This window comes from Babylonia areolata, chromosome 21 (genome assembly GCF_041734735.1).
Source record: "Babylonia areolata isolate BAREFJ2019XMU chromosome 21, ASM4173473v1, whole genome shotgun sequence".
In the NCBI taxonomy this organism is placed as follows: domain Eukaryota; kingdom Metazoa; phylum Mollusca; class Gastropoda; order Neogastropoda; family Buccinidae; genus Babylonia; species Babylonia areolata.
The window spans coordinates 4,905,891-4,928,175 of NC_134896.1; the positions used below are offsets into that span (position 1 = coordinate 4,905,891).

Here is a 22,285-nt window from a genome sequence, read left to right on the forward strand (position 1 = left end):
CTGTCCCGTCACTGTGCTCAAGACATTGGCAAACTGTCAGCATAGCACTGGTTCATCGGACAATACATGACTAATGTACGTACTGATCAACCCAATGTTGGGAACATCATGTCACATTTTGCTTTCTTTTCTTTTTCTCAACTGCCCCCCCACCCCCTCCATCCCCTGTCCCTCACCACCCCACCTCCCCACCTGCACATGAACGGCGCAAAGCAAACTTATAAAGCGGTGAACCGTTTGAAATATGCCGTGTAAAAGGCTCTCAGAAAGAGAGCCCCCCGAAACAAATGGCAGATCATAAGTCTTCTCTCTGTGCTCACACGCTCCATGTTGCCTTGGTATTGATATGACATCATGCCAGAGGCATGTGACCAGTGTCACTGAGGTCAAGGGTGAGTGACCAAGGTCAGACGTCCCCCAACAGACTGTTCTGAGAGGATTCTAACTGTTTCTGCTGCAGGAGTCGAATCTGGAGCTTGACGCTCAGGCAGATCATGCGTTCCTCATGGATCTTCTGACACATCTCCGCATTCTCGTGCTGCACAAAAAGACAGGGGTAAGACTGTATTACATATGTACGTGATCAGAACTGAGTGAATACAGATCAAAGTGGTACAGCCAATGAGAAAAAGGAGAGGAAAGAGAAAGAGAGAGAAGAGAGAGGGAGGGAGAGATGGAGAGAAGAAAGGAGTTAGAGAGCAAAAATATGAGGAAGACAGAAGAAGGGGGAGTAAGACAGCTGGGACAGGAGAGAAGAGAGAGGGAAAGGAGAAGTTTAGAGAGAGAGAGAGAGAGATAGAAGGAGGAGAGAGGAGGAGCAGAGAGAGATGGGGAGGAAGCAAGGGGGAGAAGAAAGGAGGAAGAAAGCAAATATGAGCAAGAGAGACAGAGGGGGGAATCAAGTTATGGTGCTCAGAGCCTTGTTGACCACTAAGGCCATCGCAAGGCTATCACCACGTTAGCATCTATTTCATGCCAAAGGTAAAAAAACGTACAATAAATACTAATCACTGCTTCAATCTTTCCACTCAAAAAGTTTTAAAAAAATTTCAGTGTCTGAAGCATTCAAATCTGATCAAAAATGTTCACTTCTTTCAAGAAGTCTATCAGCACCCATGGAAGGACATCTCGAAACAAAGTCTTCAGAGAATCTCCTGTGTAATGTCTTCAGGCACTGCGAAACTATAAGTTGCTTTTGGAGGGCTTCTGAGTTGCTGTTTAAAAAAAAACAAACGATGTCACATCTAACGTTAAGCTTTCAGAACATCTCATTCTTTTTGGTGTAAGTGAATTGTCTACCAGTGATAGCATTTTCGACCATATTCTACTAGAAGCTGAAACTGTATATTAATGCATACTAAAAAAAACAAAAGTGCACTGTTCATCAACACCTTCCAGAATTACTGATCTGCTAGTTTTTAATCGGGGTCATTCTTGGCTAGCCTTGAATGACCCCAGGGGTTTGAGGCCAGTCAAGACTGATGCCCCCCCCAAACCCCCCCCCCCCCTCTTCTCCACTCCTCCATACTTGGTTATGACCCCCTGTCTACAGGTTTAACGAAGCAACTGAAAAAGGTTGGGGTGTCATTCTGGGCTGGCCTTTACTGACCCCCATCCTCCTCTCCACTATAACTTTATGAAAGCAGCAAATGTGGGGATGTTTTACTTTGATAACCTTCTGATTGGTCCACATTTACCCTCAGGATGTCATTTCAGTCCAGAATGATCCCCACATCCATTACGAGAGGCATGAGTGTGTGAGGGGAGGGGGTGGGGATAAAATTGGGTGTGGGGGGTAGTTCAGACAAGTTGAAGTTCACCCCCAGCGGTCATTCATTCCAGGCTAGTTCACACTGACCCTGGGGGGTAAACCTGGACTACAGGCAGATTTGACCCCAGGGGGAATAAACCAACGGGGGTATACAAATAACAAAACAGGCTGTTACACTGGAGGCAGGGGAGATGCTGAGGGAGAGCACGTTGCTACAATGAGAGCACCACCCATATTTCTGTATTTTCTTCTGCCTGCATTTTTGTTTTCCTATCAAAGTGGATTTTTTAACATAATTTTACCAGGGACAACCCTTTTGATGCCACAAGTTCTTCCACGCGTACTTAAGTGCATGCTGCACATGGGACCTTGGTTTATCCTCTAATCCGAATGACTAGCATCCAGACCAAGCACTCAAAGTCTAGAGGAATAAAATACTGGGCGACGGTGCGATTCGAACCCGTGTGCTCAGATTCCTTCGCTTCCAAGGCCAGATGCATCATCACGAGGCCACCACCGACTATGGGATTCAAACCAGTGTGCTCAGACTCTCTCGCTTCCTAGGCCGGGATACGTGACTGTGAGGCCACCAGTGCAGTGTGAGCCCTGACCTCCAGCTGCAGGTTTTCCTGGATGAGGGAGGACAGCATGTCGTTCATGTCCTCCTCGTCCTCGCTCTCAATGCTGGAGTCGGAGGCGGAGGACAGGTCCTCCAGGTCTGAGTCGTGCCGCAGGTACTGCAGTTCCTGGATCTCCTGCTTCAGCCGCTCTATCTCGCTCTCCTCTGTTTCAATCTTTTTGCGAAGCTCGTCTCCTGCACACAGTGGAGAGAGTTCTCAAGGTTTGAACCCCAAGTCATGTCAATGAGGACCTGGTAAGTACAAGGTTCAGTTTCTGTTTCAAGGAAGTGTCAAGGTGTGCGGACTGATCCCTATGTGTTACACCACAACTGTTATTTAAAAAAACACAACAAAAAAACAGACGCCTGACTTTAGCATAAACCCAATGTGCTGATCAGGCCTTGAGGGCGTATCCTTGGTTTGTGTAAAACATTGCCACAAAAAGCAAATAAAATAACACAATATGGCAAAATAAACATATAAGTAAATATATTAAAATATAGTGAAGGGAAAGATATGGAAATGGCAAATGATTGAAATAAAAACATGAAATAAAATGGGCCATGTTCAGTGAACCCGCAAGAGTGTAAATGCACACACAAGCACATACACACACACACACATGCACAAAAAATACAAGGGAGAATTTATCCAAGTACACAACAACCACTACAAACAATCAAAAACCTTGCAGGCTGTGAGGCTTCACCACAAAGTCAGAATACAACTGTTGTTCATTCTGAATGATAATCAATAATAATAACAATAATAATAAAAATAATAAATAAAAAAAGAAGAAAACTTTCATCTGTGACACACACAGATTTATACAATTACTTGAACTAGTAGAAGCAGTAGTATTAAAAAAAAAAAAAAAAAATTAATACAACAGCGACACACACAAATTGACACAGTGATTACTTAAACTCGCACAAAAACACCATGAAGTGTTTCGATACAGTCCACATGCAACAGTTCTTTGAATTCAAAATAAAAAGGGGGGAGGGTCTTTTCTAAGGGGTGGGGGGTGTCTTTTCTAAGCAAAGGCAGTCCGTACGCACCAATAGCCAGCAGTTCTTCTTCCTCCAGACGTAAAGCAAACTCCTCCTCCACAAGACGCTGGAGTTCTTCATCGTCTGCCACATCATACTCTGTGAAACAGAAAGCCACATCATACTCTGTGAAACAGAAAGCCACATCATACTCTGAAAGAAAAACAGAAAGCCACATCATACAGAGAAAGAAGCGGAGCACTGAGCCTGATGAGCTCAGTCAATCAGAATTACATACCCTTTCACCTTCCCCACACAGACAGCAAGCAAACAACCCAACCTCATGTCTAACAGCCAAGTGGTTAGAGCATTAGACGTCAATCTGAGGGTGCCTGGGATGGAAGCCCAGCTGTTCTGCACAGAGCACTTACCGTAATCGTCCTCCTCTCCCAGGTCCACCTTCTCCCCGTCAGTGGTGTCGTCCTTCTCCTGGCTGAGGTCCTCCTCCTCCTTGGTGGTCCCCCCTCCAAGCAGTTCCTCCTCCAGCTCCCGCAGCTTGGCCGAGCGGTGGTTCGATTCCTCCACCTTCTCCGTGCGCTCTCTGCGCGGCTTCAGAGGCTGGGCCTGCAACCGTCAAGGAGAGAAGTGGTTCAGGTTAAAGGTTAAAGGTCCCATAGCCCTTTACAGCCATCAGGGCAGTGATTTAATATCCACTGTGTCTGGGGCTCGGCGTTGGAAGATGGGGCATAATTCACTCCTGGCAGGAAGGGGTAGGCAGGGCAGATGCGCCGTTTCTACAACACGGACTTATCCAGAGAGAACTGAGAACAGGGAGTCAGTCTTGGGCGAGGGTAACCAATGTATTGGTCCATTAATGCCTGACCGTGGATCTTGGTCAGCTTCACTTTCAGCTTCTCAAGGAGGCATCACTGCGTTCAGACAAATCCATACATGCTACACCACATCCGTTAGGCAGATGGCTGACCAGCAGCATAACCCCATGTGCTCCATTAGGCATCAAGTGCAAGCATATATTATATATTTGTATACTTATCAGAGCGGATTTCTTCTGCAGAATTTCTGCCAGAAGACAAAACTTATTATGCCACGGATTCTTTGTCAGTGAGCCAAGTGGGTGCTGCACACAGGGCCTGGGTTTACCATCTCATCTGAATAACTAGACACTCAGTCTGATTTTCATTTTCAAGACAAACTTAGTAGAAAGGGTGAGACTGGGATTGGAACCCAGACTCTCACGGACACTATATTGGCAGATCAGCCTTTTAACCAGTCTGCCACCTTCCTCACCTACAACTGTGAAGGGGTAGGCAGAACAAATACTCACTTTCTATGATATGGAATTATCGGCAGGAGAGAATACAGAGGTAGAAGGGAGTGTTGGGTAAGGGAGACTAACAGCTAGGTCTGTTAACTCTCTCCATACGAACGGCGAAAGAGACAATGTTAACAGCGTTTCACCCCAGTTACCATCATCAAAATATTGCAAGCGGAAGGCTCTAATACTGAAGAGGTGAATGTTGACAGAGATACCACAATTCTGACGACAGAAGCTAAAGGTTGGGTCATTCAGACACCCACTGGACATCCAAGGGGTCTGTGTTGAGGAGAAGAGAGGACTGGCCGTACTGAGTGAGTTAACTTGCCCAACCTTGGATCATAGGCACACGCTGTGATAAATCAGTCTTAGTTCATTGTGGATCTGGCCATTAAACTGAACTACATCAGTGCTTGTGTAAATGCTTGTAAGTGTGTGCGAGTATGGGTATGTGCCTAAGTGAGTGTGTGTACATGCACTGCTTTTACAGAATTTTGAACAGGCAGTGTGTGAAAAACAGTGAAACCTGCATACTCCTCCCTCACAAGGTGCAATGTAAAAAAGAAATCACTTCACAGATTATGATGATGAGGTGAACAGACTGAAAAGAAAGGGGGCAACATCAAGTACACTTTAAATCATCCTGTACACACACACACACACACACACACACACACACACACACACACACACCGTTACTTAAACAGGCTGAAAATACATGAATATTCAAGATACAAGAATATCTAATCATCTCCAACGGAGAAATTTTTAACATGTTTGCATTTAAATCTACCACCCTTAAGTCGTCCTGTACACACACACACAAACTCTTATTAAAATGGGCCAAAAATACATGATGTAAGATTCAAGATACAAGAATACCAGAAATTGTTAACATGTCTGCATTTAAATTTAAATCCTCCCACCTTGATTGGCTGCAAAGGTTCCAGGGAAAGGTACAAGTGGGGGTGCACTTGCACCGGGCCCCTGGGTTTGAGTTCTTTCTCCTCCATGATAACAGGGACTGGCTTCATGGGCACTTCAACTCTCTCTGTAAACCAAGGCCTTACACTTCAGTTTGCACCAGCTATTTATCATAAGAACCCTGACGACTCTAAATTTTAAGTACTTATGGCTCCTGGAATGAACAAGTAATCAAACAAGTAATCAAAAACTTTGCTACATTCCTATATCAAGCAATCAAAGGAAGAGAAACTGTCAGCTCTTGACTAAAGATGAAAATATTACTGGCATACTGTGCAATATAGAAAATCAGTGAATAAATTCTGATTCTGAATCTGCAATTGGAGGCCTTCATAAAGAAGTTGTGCAGAAAGATAATCAATGCTCACATACAACATAAATAAACACACTGATCTTTTCTTCTTTTTTAGTTATTTTTTTTAACCAAGCTTACTAAATATATATGTATATATTTCCCATGTTCTATCAGGCATGCCTTGCATAACACATGTAAAGCAGAACCACGGTCAAACTCTGAAAGCCACAGCCTCATAACCAAGTTTCCCCAATCACTTTCACTCCTTAACTGATAATATATATTATATATATATATATATATATATATTCTAGCATACATAACTCACTGTTTTTGCATTCTTGCATGTGCACACACACGCATGCACACACACAAACACAAACTCACACACACACACATGCACACACACACACACGCACGCACGCGCGTGCACGCAACAGACACACACACACATACAACACATACACATGCAACAAACACACACACACAGACATAGACACACACACAAACACTCACAGAGAGACATACACAAACACACATGCATACAAACACACACAGATACACACACACACACACCAATCCCCACACCTCGTGCTGGCGGCTCTGCCGGTTTGACCTCCACCTCCCCCACCTCCCCTGCGCCTTTCAAAGAATCTTTCACAGGAATGTCCTCTGGAACCTCCTTCTCCACCCCCTCCCCCTTCCCTTCCGCTCTCGATTCCTCCTCCTCCTTCTCCACTTTTGGCAACTCTTCAGTTCCTTTTTCTCCTTCGCCTGCTTCTGTTTTCACGTCTGCAGCCTCCTCTTTCTCCTCCTTTGGTGCCTGTGGTTGCGCCACATCTTCTGCAGGCGCCTGTTCTGTTGGTGAGCTGTCCTTTTCGGGAGGTTTTGCGATGATTTCCGGCCCTTTCTCCAGCACGGCCGAAGTTTCCATCTGAGGTTCTGGAGCAGCAGCAGCTTCCCGAGATTTTCGTTTCTCTTTCACTTCTTGAGAAGCACGCTTTTCCCTCACTTCCTGGGACTTCCGCTTTTCTTTGATCTCTTGAGATTTCCTCTTCTCTCTGGTTTCTGTCGGTGGTTCCTCGGTGGGCTTGAGTTCTTGAGGTTTGGCACTGTCATCGGCAGCTTGGTTCTGGGCGGTGTCCTGCGATGGCGGTGCCATGGCTATGTCCCCTGGCGCTTCTTTGGCGTCAGGTTGTTCTTCCTCTGGTTTGGTTTCTGTTTCGCTGCTGGCTTTCTGGTCTTCGGCTGCTGGGGGGAGGTGTTCTTTGGGCCCCTTTGTGGCTGCCTTGTCCTTGTCTTTCTGGTGCACCTCTACCACCGCTGTGGTGGTGGTGGTGGTGGTAGAGGGTGGGGGAGGAGGGGCAGGCGCCTGACGGAGCTCCAGGTGGAGCTCTTCTGTCTCCGACAACTGGGACGACCTCTTCACCTCCAGATCCTTGCGCCGCCGCTCAGCCGTGCCCTGAGACTGCTTGGCAAACTTGATCTGCAACAGTCAGGACAGCAGTGATTAGTCCACTTCATCAGTTAAACATCCTGTAATGGCTGTCCCGACAAAAGGATTCTGAACAATTTCGATGACTATTTTTGCAAGTTTACAAGATATTTTTGGCTTTATAAGTACAGCCATGATTTGAGTTAGTCTTCTGTGTTTACTTTGAGCGTGTTTCCTGTCACATCTCCACCATTACCTATTTGATCCACTGATAAACTCTGCTGAAAAACTGTCCCAACAAAGGCAGTGCCAAATCAGAGAAAAGCCAGTTATGGCGGTGGGCTGCCCATGACGTCATATGACCTATTTCTCACTCTGCAAGCGACAAAAGGTCCCCCACGAAAGCAGGCCTGCAAACCCTCCCCATTATCACTATCATTATCACTATTCTCATTATCATTATTATCATCATTATTTCAATTATCATCATAATCAACATCATCATCATCATTATTCTTTTCATTATAATTATGATTATCCTCATCATTACTTATAATCATTATGTCACTTATTATCATTATCATGATGATCATCATCCCCATTCTTCTTATTATCATCATTACTATTACCATTATCAATAATATCATCATTATCATTACTACTATCAATACTATTATCACTATCAATACTATCATTATCATTACTATTATCAATATCATTCACACTATTAGTATCTTTCTTATTATCACTACTGTTATCATTATCATTACTATTATCATTTTCATTAGCATTATTATCATTACTATTATCATTATCAATACTATTATCATTATCAATACCATCATTATTACTATTATCAATATGATTTCTATTATCATTATCATTCCTATTATCAATCCCATCATCATTATCATTACTAACATTATCATTACTATTATCAATATCATTACTTTTATCATTATCATTGCTATTATCAATATCATTACTATTATCAATACTATCATCATCATCATTCCTATTATCATAATCCAACCTTGCGCTTCAGCTGCGTGACGACTCGCTGCACCTCCCACAGCTGGTCCTCTGTGTGAGGGTCACCGCGACCTGCGTTGAGCTGCCCGTGCAGCTGGTTGAGCAGTGACTCCTGTTTGGCCAGCTCCTCTTCCAGGGCCACTGTGTTGTCTGGCAGCTCCAGGGACCAGCGGGACGTGGCTGGCTTGAGGGGTGGAACGTACCTGGTGGTCAAACAAGACTGGTGCTTTCTTATCCTACAGGGTAGGTACGGGTAATTGTGAACAGCATGTAACTGTGAACGATTCGTATACCGCCCCACTTTGAAGCGTTCTTCACGGTTGCATTTCACAATTTAACGTCTGCTTAGACCTTTTTCTAATACCTTAATGAATATCCATTTCCAAGAACCAGTCAAACATCAGCTACTACTGGTTATTTCCACGCTCATTCTTCTCCTCATGCACCACTGCCAACCAAGGTTACAAAAGTGCTCGCAAAATCCTAAAATCATGGGACGGAAGTTGTAGGACTTCAACTTCTACACAGTTTAAAATAACTGATTTAATCAGATATATTGAATGCGCATTACCAGCGCTGGGAGAATATAAGAAAGCATATTGGTAACAGATCAGAATGTCAGTTTTGACAGGAATCTGCAAAATAGTGTTGTTTGCAATTAGACTATAGGATATTTTGACGCGAGTCTATTTGCAAACGATGCTGCACAGTGACTGAACCCTCTCAAAAGGATGTGTTAGTGTGTGGTGTGGGGTGTGTGTGATTAAATGTCTGTTTGTGTGCATGTGTGATCAAAACCAATAACACAACAGTCTGGTGCAATGTTCCAATAATATGTTGTGTCTAATATGTGAAAGACCTTCTCCTGTTTTAATGTTTACATGTACCCAAAGTCATCATTCGCAGTTAGACTTGCCCGTTTGCATTCACCCTCAAGCACCCCTAATATTTCAAATGTCCACAAAACGTTGAAAAGAACGAGCAGATGAACTTTTCCTGGTGCAACCAGTGGGAGAAAGTCTTCAAAAAACAAAAGGACTATGTTTGACTATCATACGATATGTTATCTTTAGAGTACACACGGTGAGCTGGTTGCTTCAACTGGATCGTTCACAATTAGGTATACCTACCCTATATGTATTTGAGTACTTACGCTAACTGTATATTTGTAACCAAAATTGGAAATTTAACAAAAATGATGGTGTGTGTGTGTGTGTGTGTGATGCTGACAGGATTAAGACTGATGACAAAAGAAAAGAGGTAGGTGTTTGTGGGTGTGTGGGTGTGGGTGAGAGAGAGAGAGAGGGAGAGAGAGAGAGAGAGAGAGAGAGAGAGAGAGATATGCTGACATGATTAGGAATGATGACAAAAGAAAAAAGGTGCGTGCGTGTGTGTGTTGTGTGTGTCTGTAAGAGTGAGTGTGTGTGTGTGTGTGTGTGTGTGTGTGTGTGTGTGTGCATGTTTGTGTGTGAGCATGTTTGTGTTAGGCATACCTGTATACATAGTGTTACAGCACAGTGCATTTTTTACCAACCATTTCTGAAAAGATATTACCAAATTTTCTAATCAACCATTTCTATAAAGATAACCTTCACATAACAAAAACATCACAAACAATTCTCAGTTCCAAAACAAAACAAAAATGTTGGTGCCTCTTTTCCCTTAAAAAAAAAAAAATCCACACACAGAGAGATTTATGAAGATTAGAATATTGTAAAAAATCAGAACAAAAAGAAGCAGAAGAGAACTAACTTTTTCAAGTAAGTATCTTTGAAAATCTGATGGGCCAGCGTAAAGAGAGCATTGAGCACACGATGGCTGATCTGCATGGTGGGGCTGAGCACAATGGAGACGTTCTGCAGCGTCATCTTGTTCTCCTTTTGCTGAAATACACAGCACATATATATGACATGTATGATAGTCTATCATGCCCCGACTATAATCATCAGAACAGTAGAGGAAGTAACTGCTCACCCAACAATCTGGGCTAGAGTTTGATTATAGTGTAAAGTGTCTTGCTCAAGTTACATCCTCCACTCTCTCTGTTAAGAGGGTTTTAGGACATCAGCATTTCCATGTGATGGTCCCCAAAGGCCAACTGCCCCCCTCCCCCACACACCCCCCAGGCTGCAGCACCAAGAGCCAGTGTAATCTTGCCTCCTAGTTTGAGAGTCATGGTCCTTCACAGAAGACCCAGCTGTAAATGACTTCCCACTGCAGTGAAGAAACCACTAATGATACAGCTGTCACTTTGCTGCTGGCCCAGCTGTAATCTCACATCAATCTCTGATGTAAGCAGAGTGCAGAGTCAAAACACACATCACTACATTGGTAAACACATCCACCATGAAAAGTATCACCAATGATATAATCATGATGTCACTGGTTCTAGTGACACATTGTATTGAACATATACACACATACACGACATACACACATGCAAGAACACACACAAGAACACACACATACATACACACACAAAAACACACACACATATACACACAAAAACACACACACACACAAATACAGACACATACACAAACACACAATACACTGTACACACACCACCCATACACATCCACATGCAGTAAACACAAGCAAAGGACTGACCAGTTCAATGATGTGCGTCATGTGAACGATCATCCATGACAGAAGCAGACGGTTACAGGCGGGCAGCTCATCAATCAGACGTATAAACATCTCCACCTTCTTCTTCTCATTTTTTATGGCTGCAATCGGTGAAACCAAACAAACCAATTATGCTTTTTCACTCTCTCACATGAGACACAATAATATATATCTCTCTCAATCTCTCACTCTCTCTTACAAACACACACACACACACATTCTCAATCTCTTTAACACACACACACACACATAACAATATCTCTTGTCTACACTATATATATTATACCCCATAATATCATGCTGTGCACATACACTTTGTTCTAATATGAACTTCGCTGTATCACGATGTTAACTTTAAACAATAAATAACAAACACATACACAAACACCACCACCCACGAACACACACACACAAAAGCACACCCCCCCCCCCACCCCCCCTCACAAAAGCACACCCCTACCCACAAACACATCCTCCTCCCGCCCTTCCCCACAAAACTCACTGGAGGCCTCCTCAAACTTGGGCATGAGGGTGGAGGTGAGGACAGGCTGGGGAAGCTCCCTGAGGAACTGCTTGAGGAGGCTGGCCACAATGTTGGGCTCGTGCTCTATCAGGTCCACCACCACCCCCTTGTTGTAGCAGTCCTTCAGGTACTGCACCTTCGACTTCACCCCAGAGATTCGGTAGATCCCCTCACACGTCAGGCCTGCACGGACAGGTGCAAAGAAAGAAAAAAAATTTTTTTCTCCTTTTGTCCCCGCCTGTTTTGGGGTGTGTTGGAGGATACACATCAAATCACAACTTCAATCTAACAATGTTAAAACAAAACAAGCACAAAACACATATATACACACACACACACACACACACCACACACACACACACACACACAAATGACAAATTAAAATGATAAAAAAAAGAAAACAATATCATCCAACAAAACAAATCAAGCTTCAACACTCTTCAAATTGACAAGTATATTCCTGGTGTAAGGAAAACATACACACGCTTCCCAAGTTTTATGAATTTACACACACACACACACACACACACACACACACACACACAAAACCAACACAAAACACACACAGACACATAGTGACATACACACACAATACACACACACGCAAGCACATACACTGGTATACACCATATGTTTCACCTTTTGTTTTTCTTTGACTTGTGATGATGAAAAGGAAAATACTCCACCACTTCACTTTTATCAATACAGTATTTTGTTTTGTTCTAATGCTAAAAGGAGCAGACAAGTACCTACCGCATTCTTCCACATAGTCAATGCATTCACGCACGATGGCTGGCAGCTGGATTCCGTCATGTGACTTGTTCCTGTCCACTGCCATGGCCAGCGGGATTCCAAAGATGGGGTTCTCACACGTGTCTGTGTGGTACACACACACACACATGAACACACACACACACATGAATAAACACACACATTAAAACATACACACACACATGAATACACACACACATGAACACACACGTAAACACACAAACACATACAAAATTAACCAGTTTCATAAGGAGTAAAGAACCTGCTTAATTAATACCAAAATAGGGGGTTGTTTTATATAACAAGTTGTTTTATACAGGTAGGTGCTTTATTATACAACACACAGGGGTTTTGAGAACAAAATAATGAAAGTTTGTCTGTGGCTTGAAAAAAAGTGTTTGAAAATAAAAAGTGAAACAAAAGGAAAAAAAAGAAAGAAAAAAAGAAAGAAAGAAAAAGAATGTATGCACACCATGTGTGGAAATTATTGAACATATACCCAAGCACACATAGACAGCATATCAACACACACAAACACCAAAAAGGACCCTCCCCCCCCCCCCCCCCCCAAAAAAGGCGCACACACAATCATTCCATACATTTCAGCCAAAGCAATATTACTTGAGGGGGGTGGTGCTGGCTTGAGATCCATACGACCATGTTTGGCTTTTTTCTTCTCCTTGTCCTTCACCTTGACCTTCTTTCCTTCCTTCTCCTCCTTCTTCTTCTCCTTCTCTTCCTTCTTCGATTCCTTGTCCTTCTTCTCCTCCTGACAAACACAGTTAAAAAAAAAAATCATTGACAAGCAGAAAAAGCGGAAAGACAAGTAAATGATGATGCCATCCTTGTGTTGATTTACTTGCATGTTTATTTATTTGTACAAGCTTTTGCATAATCTTTTTTTTTTCACAACTCCACTACTAAATGCATGTACCAGGACTACAGACAAGTTTTCATTTTTTCTTTTCTTTTTTTTCAAGTTACCAATGAGGATTATAAAGAAGAAAAATGAACGTCTAACTTATACTGAGACCTCAAAATGGGCAATATTGTTACACTTCCTGTTCTTAAATGCTGTGACATTGGCTGTCATTTGAGCAACACCTTGAAAAACACATCCAGGAAATTACAAAAGATGATGGTCATATTTTGTCACATGATTATTTTTGTTTGTTGCTGTTGCTGCTGGATCGAGCAATACACAATTCTCCTTTTGACACAAGAAAAGATGTGTTAAACTATACAGGACACATAACTGTGGTACCCAAAAGGATCTTCTGAGATATCTTATATTCTGACTGAAAATGGACAGATTAAACAGTGACTAAAGTTTCATTGGATCTTCTGTTGAAATATTTTACAGACAAAAAGAATGATGTTTCTTTCACTTAAAATTTGTTAAGTTATACTCCAACATAAACACAACAACAAAAAACTAACACACACCAGATGATAAAGGTTTTGTTTTATTGAAAAAGGAACTATGAGGTGCCCAGCATTGAAGTTTGAATGAAAAAACAAACAAATAAATAAACAGCAAATCAAGTGTACTTCTTTTCCTCATATCATTGAGTAAGTTTTCATGATTCTGGTGTATCGAAAAGGCTTTGTTTTGCTGACTGTGTCCAAAATTGTGTCAAATCTTCCTAACTAATGAAAAAAAGTCTATATGCTCATTTGTGTGTTGTGTTGTGTTGTGTTGTGTTGTGTGTGTGTGTGTGTGTGTATGTGTATGTGTGTGTGTGTGTGTGTGTGTGTGTGTGGTGTGTGTGTGGATGGTGTTGTGTGTTGTGTGTGTGTGTGTGTGTGGTGTTGAGCCTCTTTTATTTAATCAGTGACAATTTACCTTTTCTTTCATGCGAGGAAAAATATCTTTCTTGACAGCAAACTTGAAGCCAGGTTTGGTTTTCTTGGCCTTGGTTGGGCTCCTGAAGCAAAACATGAGTGACTCACACTCAGTTCTTCATTCAGTTGGACATGCGGCTCTAGCAGATTTCTCACTGGAAAACATACCCTTTGCACGCTTGATAAATTGCACACATACAGGACACACACAAGACACAGATATCAACACACACACACACAAAAAAACGAAACATGTATTAAGAAACATGTATAAGTCTATATTTTGTCTTTTTTTGTTCACCATATATTGCAAAAGAAAAAAACAAAAAGAACAAGCATTCATGTACACAAACACACAGACACACAACCACACACATGCACACAGACAAAAGCATACATCACAGTCTCCCTATCATCAAACTATTCAGATATGACAAGCACAAACTTGTCAACCCTTAACCCTTTGAGCCCTGAGTTCCTGAGCAATTTTAACCCCTCTGCCTGAGCTCCTGAGCCAAAATTTGCAAATAATTGGTATTAAACCCTTTTAGCCCTGACCACCGCTTTACCGGTGGCAGAGAAAAATGACATAATGCCCAGCCACCGGCTGAGCGGTGCGTAAACACTTGAAGCGTGCAGAGTCTCAACCTGGCCCGTCAGGGCAGAAATCAGGGACAAAATGTGCGAGAAAACAACTGTACACAATGCAGCAAGTAACTGATATGCTTGATGATTTTTTGGAAGTAGAGTATGACAATGATTACTCTGATAGTGAGGTGGAATTCGAATCGGATGATTTTGCTACAGATAGTGATGTTGAAAATGAATCTGAGCATGCAGAATCAGCTGATCAAAGGAGGCGTGTCAGGTTGAGACTCTGCACGCTTCATGGTAGAAATCGATCTTTTTTATCCAAAGCACATGCACAAAACACAGTGAAAAGGCGCGGCAATGTTGGTACTACGTTCGCTGACGTCAGAATATTACGGTTTTTCTAATTGGCTCTTCAATATAAGTCAACCAATAGCAAAACACGACACAAGTGTTTACGCACCGCTCAACCGGTGGCCAGGCATTATGCCACCCCTCCCCACCACCGGTAAAGCGGTGGTCAGGGCTCAAAGGGTTAAACCCCATCCATCCACCAAAAAAAGTCCAAAACAGAACACAAAATCTCCACCCAGGGAGAGCAGCCTGACTTTCAAAGAAATCTGTTGCAGCAAATAGTACTACAATGCAATGCGGGAGGAAGGTGGCAGAATGGTTAAGATGCTTGTCTGCCAGTACCGTGTCCATGAGGGTCTGGCTTTCAGTCCCAGACTCACCCTTTCTCCCAACTTCGACGGGAAGATTAAACTGAGCGTCCAATGATTTGGAGGAAATAAAAGGCCAAGGTCCCATGTGCAGCGCGCACTTAAAACAAATCCAAGGCAACATAAGTCTTGTCCTCTGGCAAAATTCTGCAGAAGAACTCCACTCTGATGGGCACACATACACACACACATATATATATGTATATATATACGTTAATGTATACACACACACACACACACACATGCACTTAAGGCCCGAGTTAGCGCATTGGGTTAAGCACATGTCAGGCAGATGAGGTGTAGCATATATATATATATATATATATATAAAAGGATTTGTCCAAACACTGGGATGCTTCTTCTTGAGAAACTGAAACTGAAAGTGCAATGCCAGTACTGACTTGACATCATCCGGGAGAACAATCTCCTCCTCCGACTCCTCCTCTTCAAACATGGTGTAGCCTTTCTCCTTTTTGTCCCGCTTGCCATCTCGCTTTCGGCTGGTGTCTCTCTTCTTGCCAGCCCCGCCTCCGCCGTCCTCCTCTGCCAATCAAAACAGCCAGTGTGAGAATGAAACTGAGGGAGGAGCTTAGCGACTGCTGTCATCAATCAAGTGTTGTACGTAAGGATCAAAAGCAGTGTTGTAGAGTCTCACAATCACACAAAGTATGGACTGGGTTGGAATAGGCAGTATTTTTGTGTCTGTCAATCACAAAAACCAATCACTTCTATGAGAATGGTTGGGAACAGGTGACTGGAGGTGAAATCAATTACTTCTGTGAAGCTCCACAAGAAATGCTGCTGGCAAAAAAGTGTGTCCAATGTTCAGATATCAACACAATAAAATATCATTTCAGTAACACAGTTACTAAACTGTTGAATGGACTTCCATTTCACTAAAACATGAACAAACAATAAATACAATTGAAAAAAAAAATGCAACTAACTGATTCCTTTGTTACTGTTTCTTTTTTTTCGAGAAGCTTTGATGAGTAAAAACCTAGGCAAATTCAGTGTGGAACCTTGACCAGATGATACCGATGATATCTTACTACCACAAAGAGAGAACATCTAAAAACTACACAGCTTGTTTTAGTCCCAATACATCTACTTTATATCGAGTAATCTACTGCTACCAAACAACTACACCTGCACAAAGTCATTCAATTCACAAACATGGGTTCTTATTCAGGTATAACTACTACTAAAGACAATACTATGCAATACATTCCTTGGATCTTTACACAACTTAAAAAACTAAGTCAGTAAGTGGACTTGACAACAGGCTTTTTCTTCCTGGAAACATAGTTTGTGTACAAATGTAGTCTTTAAACACTAGTTTGACAATTTCACATCAGTTGTTCAACCAAACCAGCTTTCTTACACATCAATACCTTTAATTCATCCATTAATTTCATGTCATCCTATTGACCTTAAGGTAAACTTGTTTTCACTAAAGATAGTTAAACAGCAAATGTTTATCTATTGTTATGTCCTCAAGACAAGAAAAAAATTCTATCAACAGAATAATCATAATAACACTGTGAATTTATATAATTATAGCACCTGTTCTCAAAATAGGGCTCAAAGCACTTCACAGAACTGGAACACACATAAATACATATACACAGTATTATAATTATTCTGTTAATAGTTTTTTTTTGTTGTTTTTTTTTGGTTTTTTTTTTTTGCTTTGAGGACATAACATCAGACTAGAAATTTGGTAAAGAAAAAATCTATCTATCTATCCATCTATGCAGTCCAGATAATAGTATAACTGCAGACTAGAGCATAACTAACACAGTCATATCGTCTCCTGGCCTCATTATTTGTTAATTTCCAGTTGATAAACCACCGAGGCAACCATGTATTTGTTCTGTATTGTCCATGTGTTCTGTGTGGCTTATTCAGGATTAAAGAGGCTATGCCAGTCTTGAATAAAAGCTAATTTGTGTTTGCACATTTCTTCTGTCTTTGCTGCTGTGTGCACATGTCAAATGATTGGTATAAGGACAGGCCCGGCGCTTCCTTTTTAGAGGAAGTGTCTGGGTGTGTTCCAATGTACCTTTTATTTACCTGTGTGCTAGCTGAATTGGTAGCGTAAGCATCACTGACTTGAAGTTGTGTACCTTGTGTAATGGAGAGAGTTACCACTCTTTACTATTTGTTTAACAGTTATAGTTTGCCAAGGGAGCAAAAAAAAACCAAGCAGCCAAAGAAGTACGACAACCAAAGACAAAGCCAAAAAATATTACTGCTCTGCATTGAAAGCCAGCTCCCTACAAAAGCAGTCACAATGCAACATCACCATGAAGGTACACATGTTGTGCTCCGTGAAATGAGGAAAGGATAAAAATGATGATATGAAGCAGAGATCCTGTGTGTGTAGGAGGGGGAGGCTGAGGGTGTGTGTGCGAGTGTGTGTGTGTGTGTGTGTGTGTGTGTGTGTTCCGTGAAATGAGGAAAGGATAAAATTGATGATATGAAGCAGAGATCCTGTGTGTGTAGGAGGGGGAGGCTGAGGGTGTGTGTGCGAGTGTGTGTGTGTGTGTGTGTTTCTGTGTGTGTGTGTGTGTGTGTGTGTGTGTTTCTGTGTGTGTGTGTGTGTGTGTGTGTGTGTTTCTGTGTGTGTGTGTGTGTGTGTGTAAAGATCAAGACAATAGTGGAGGGGACAAAGACAGAGAGAGAATTCAGGGGGTTGCTAACCTTAAGATGTTAAAACTGTTCACCTAGAACAACAGAAATTCAAAACTAAAAGTAATACCCTACAAACTATTGCTGTGTTATGAATGACAACAGGTAGGACACTGTTTACTGCAAACCTACCTACAATGAATAAAAGAAAAGTGTAACCGAACTCACACAGAAGCCATACACAAAATTATATAACAAAAAAAAAATTGTCTAATTACCAGTGATGCTTTTTGTCAAACATTGTTTACCTGACGACTTGCTTTACTTCTTACGGCTGAGGAGACATGTAAATTTGTATCAACATTCACATGAACACACCCACATACACACATACAACACACACACAAACACATATCCAGACTGAGACACATGCTTGCATGCACACTGGCAAGTACTCATGCATGCGCTCACATTGTCAACACTCACAAACACTGAGAACAACACTAAAAATATGCACGTCACTGCATAATACAAAAAAGCATCCGTTTATCAACACAAAAACTGTTCACCTAAAACAGAAATTCAAAAGCAATACCCTACAAAGTATTGCTGTGTTATGAATGACAACAGATAGGACACTGTTTGCTGTAAACCTGCCTACAATGAATAAAAGAAAAGTGTAACTGAACTCACACAGAAGCCATACACTGGAAGCCAAAAGGTCCATCTACTAAAGATTAACATGTTTCTCATGCAATTAAAAAAATTGACAGAATCATAGCATCCTGCTCTATTCTACTCATTCAAAGTTACAGAGAACTGAAAATTTCTAATAAGTAATGTTCTACTGTTATTTTCTGTGCTGTTCCAAGGCAGACTAGCATCCATCCTGTTGTAATAAAAAATATATATAAAAGAGTGCTATTTACAATCTCAAGTACTTTCTCTATAGGATAGCAAGTATGTGAAATAAACTTTAGACAGCTGTCTGTGTGAGTACATGACTGACTGCATGTGTGTGTGTGTGTGGGGGGGGAGGGGCGGGGGGGGTGTATGTGTGTGTGTGTGTGTGTGTGTGTGCGTGTGTGTGCATGCTAGCATGCATATGAATGTCCACAGTAAACTTTAATGCACACATCTTCTCTTCACAGATTCTTGGGCACCAGTCAATTATAATATATCTAATTATAATCATAATACAATATATAGGATGGTAGACTATCTATTGTTTTTCTATTTCATTTTATCCAATACCACAGTATTTGTCCTTTTTACTCACTTTCTGCTGCTTTTAAGTTGTAACTTAAGTATCTACTGAAACTGAAACTGAAGTCTATTAAAAAATTCACTCAAACTATCAAAAAAAGAAAAGAAAAGAAAAGAAAAGAAAGAAAAAAGAAAAAAAAAGGAGTGGAGCAATGCAGAGGGGAGGAGGGGGGAAGGGGTTTCAAAGGTCACAACGCCACATGCTCTAAAACACACTGTAGCTGCAGGGCAGGAGATGGGTGCTGGGATGGACGGGTGGAGGATGCAGAGGACCATGCCTGATGATGATCAGCAGGACAACTCATGCCCATGCACCTGACCACACACACAGCCTATCCATCTGTCTACCTGTGGCTGGCTCCGACAGGCTCCCTTGTTTGTACAAACCCGGAAAATTTTTCTCGTTGTCGGGGCTCTCCAGGCTCATGACTGCAGGGTGAGGTCACAGGTCACAGGCTGCGAAAGTGACACACCCGTCGTGAAGATACAGGTGATCAAAAAATCAAGAGGGCGTGTTCTCTCTGAAATGATAGTTGGGATTAGTAATAATATTAATAACAATAGTAACAATGAGGGATTAGTAATATTAATAACAATAGTAACAATGACAATTATAATGATAACAACAACAAAAACAAAAATAAACAACAATCATCATCATAGCGACAAAAATCTGCATTTAATAATAATGATAATAATGATGATCATCATCATCATAATAATAGCGACAATTATAATGACAATAATAATAATAATAATAATAATAATAATAATTATTATTATTATAATGACAACAAAATAATCATCATCATCATCATAATTATAGTGACAAAAATATGTATTTAATAATAATAATAATGATCATCACTGTAATATTAGCGATAAAAATAGGCATTTCAGAAGCTGATCCTCTCTATACTGCACATCCACAACAGTTTTTTTTCAGCTGGAAAGGTATGTCATGTGTGCACATCATGCCACATCATAAAGAGCAAACACTGATTTACATGTTTGTGTGTCATGTCTATACATGAAGGAATCATTGAAAGATACCCCATGTGTGCTTGTCCAAAATTCCCTAAGTAATTAAAAAAGAAAGTAGTTTGTTTGTTTATATAAGTTTTGCAACTTACATGCTTTTAATATGTGCTACTCTGCATTATGTATAACTCTTATTTGCTAGTCAAGCAAACATACACACAAACACACACACACATTTGGGAAAAAGAAAAAAGGAAAACCCTTATGAGGCTGGCACGATTGTTAGTTTTTTTTATGGTTAGCATTGTATGATTGGTTTACACTATAAAGCGAATGTGCATATTTCGGTGCCAGAATCAAGATCATACATGTCAGCTTCAGTTCTAGATTACTGGATATCATTTCGGACAAGCCAACCACTCCCACCCTCGCACAAACTCTCTGACAGGATTACACCATCAAAACCCGTTTTTGTTTCTATTATTGTTTTTATATCACAGACATTAAAATATTTCAACTAAGATATAATGCATGACATACAGAAAGTGACGATTTCAATCATGAAGATGAATGGAAAAACAACAACAAAGTTCTTTGAAACTGCAGCGATTGCACTTGCAGCAGCAGACAGCATCGCAAGGTACAGCAGACGAGAACGCGAGCCAAGATCGTAATTCGAGTAGTGCATAATAAACACATAATTTTGAATAAAGAAAAATCAGACAAACACAAACCTAGTCCGAAATGGTACCCTTCTGGTCGTCAGGTTGGAGAAAGTCGCTTCGTTAACGAATAAAAAGGAAACAAAATTATTCGTTCAACCACCCTCCTGGTAATTTTGACCGGAAGTTAATGAATAATGAACAAGGGAATTAACCATTCAAGACTTTCTGACAAGTGCTCTTCTCCTGCTCTCTCTCTCTCTCTCTCTCTGGTTTTCTCCATCGCTTCTGTTCTATATTCACTTGAGTGGGAAACTGCAAGTTACAAATCATCCTCTTCCTCGTCATCAACATGGTCATTATCATCGTCATTGTCATAATCGTCTTCTTCTCCGTGACGAGTCACTGGGGCGCCGCACAGAACTGTACACCACACTGATTTTTTCTCCAGGTCTTTAAGTTGTGTGTCAAAGCCTGGGCCTCTGCGAATGGTTTACCTGCCCATACTGCAATGTTGTCAGTCCATCCTTTTTTTTTCTTCTGTCTTCACATCCGTCTCGAGTCCCCCCCTCAACAGTTCCGGGCCCGGTCTAGGAGTTTAAGCGCCGCGAAGGCCGTTGGATGTTGTTCAGTAACGTGCCATGGCTACAGGCCAACCGTTGTTTCCTTTTCTACTGAAACTGATGTCAGCGGATCTTTATTATCATGGTCGAGTCTACTGTTTGATGGTTTGACGTACTTCTTAACTGATAACGTGATCAGTGTGTTGGATTCATGAATAATATCACCGGCATAACCGGCTGAACTTTGTCAGTCGAAAATCAGTTGCCGCAACTGAAGTAACGCGCCCGCACTTACCGGATAACTGAAGCGTGATCAAGTTGTTTTGTTCACTGACATTCTCCATAATTATCCGTTTCTAACTTTCAGTCGGCGATAAAACACCTTCTTTTGGAACTACACATTTAACTAATATGATCCGTTTTGAATGTCCCAGGCTGGCGGCTGAGAAACGGAAAAAGTGCGGTGTGTTTGTGTCGGCGGTTTGCCGCAGTGCGTGCGTCAGTGCCGGCGTCGTGTCAGTGTGTGTGTGTGTGTGTGTGTGTGTGTGTGTGTGTGTGTGTGTGTGTGTGTGTGTGTTCCTGACAAATGCAAAATTTTACAAACAAACAAACAAATAAAAATCAACACGTACAG

At 41.5% G+C, this 22,285-nt stretch overlaps 1 protein-coding gene across 2 annotated transcripts; it reads right to left on the reverse strand.

Moving 5' to 3' along the window:
- Positions 1 to 184: 184 nt before the first annotated feature.
- LOC143295884 (uncharacterized) lies at positions 185 to 21,283 on the reverse strand. 2 transcript variants are annotated; one of them, XM_076607558.1, is made up of 16 exons: positions 21,161 to 21,283; positions 19,833 to 19,966; positions 15,947 to 16,088; positions 14,234 to 14,315; positions 13,009 to 13,156; positions 12,370 to 12,492; positions 11,596 to 11,799; positions 11,076 to 11,194; positions 10,218 to 10,348; positions 8,467 to 8,668; positions 6,587 to 7,484; positions 5,646 to 5,770; positions 3,815 to 4,007; positions 3,453 to 3,542; positions 2,383 to 2,585; positions 185 to 538 (listed from the first exon to the last, which is right to left on the reverse strand). In XM_076607558.1, exons 2-16 carry the CDS (start codon positions 19,870 to 19,872, stop codon positions 407 to 409), a joined length of 2,832 nt encoding a protein of 943 aa, XP_076463673.1. In that variant the 5' UTR covers positions 19,873 to 19,966; positions 21,161 to 21,283; the 3' UTR covers positions 185 to 406. The 2 variants fall into 2 exon arrangements, with proteins under 2 accessions (XP_076463673.1, XP_076463672.1); XM_076607557.1 differs by having other exon boundaries at positions 19,794 to 19,966.
- Positions 21,284 to 22,285: the final 1,002 nt, after the last annotated feature.

Bases quoted from the DNA above. Each gene is read 5' to 3' on its own strand.
- LOC143295884 (XM_076607557.1), bottom strand. From the start codon at position 19,872: ATGAGCCTGGAGAGCCCCGACAACGAGAAAAATTTTCCGGGTTTGTAC. The intron at 13,157-14,233 runs GTAAATTGTCAC...TGTGTTTGTCAG, and splicing joins TTCCTCGCATGAAAGAAAAG to GAGGAGAAGAAGGACAAGGA. The intron at 3,543-3,814 runs GTAAGTGCTCTG...TCTGTTTCACAG, and splicing joins GGGAGAGGAGGACGATTACG to AGTATGATGTGGCAGACGAT.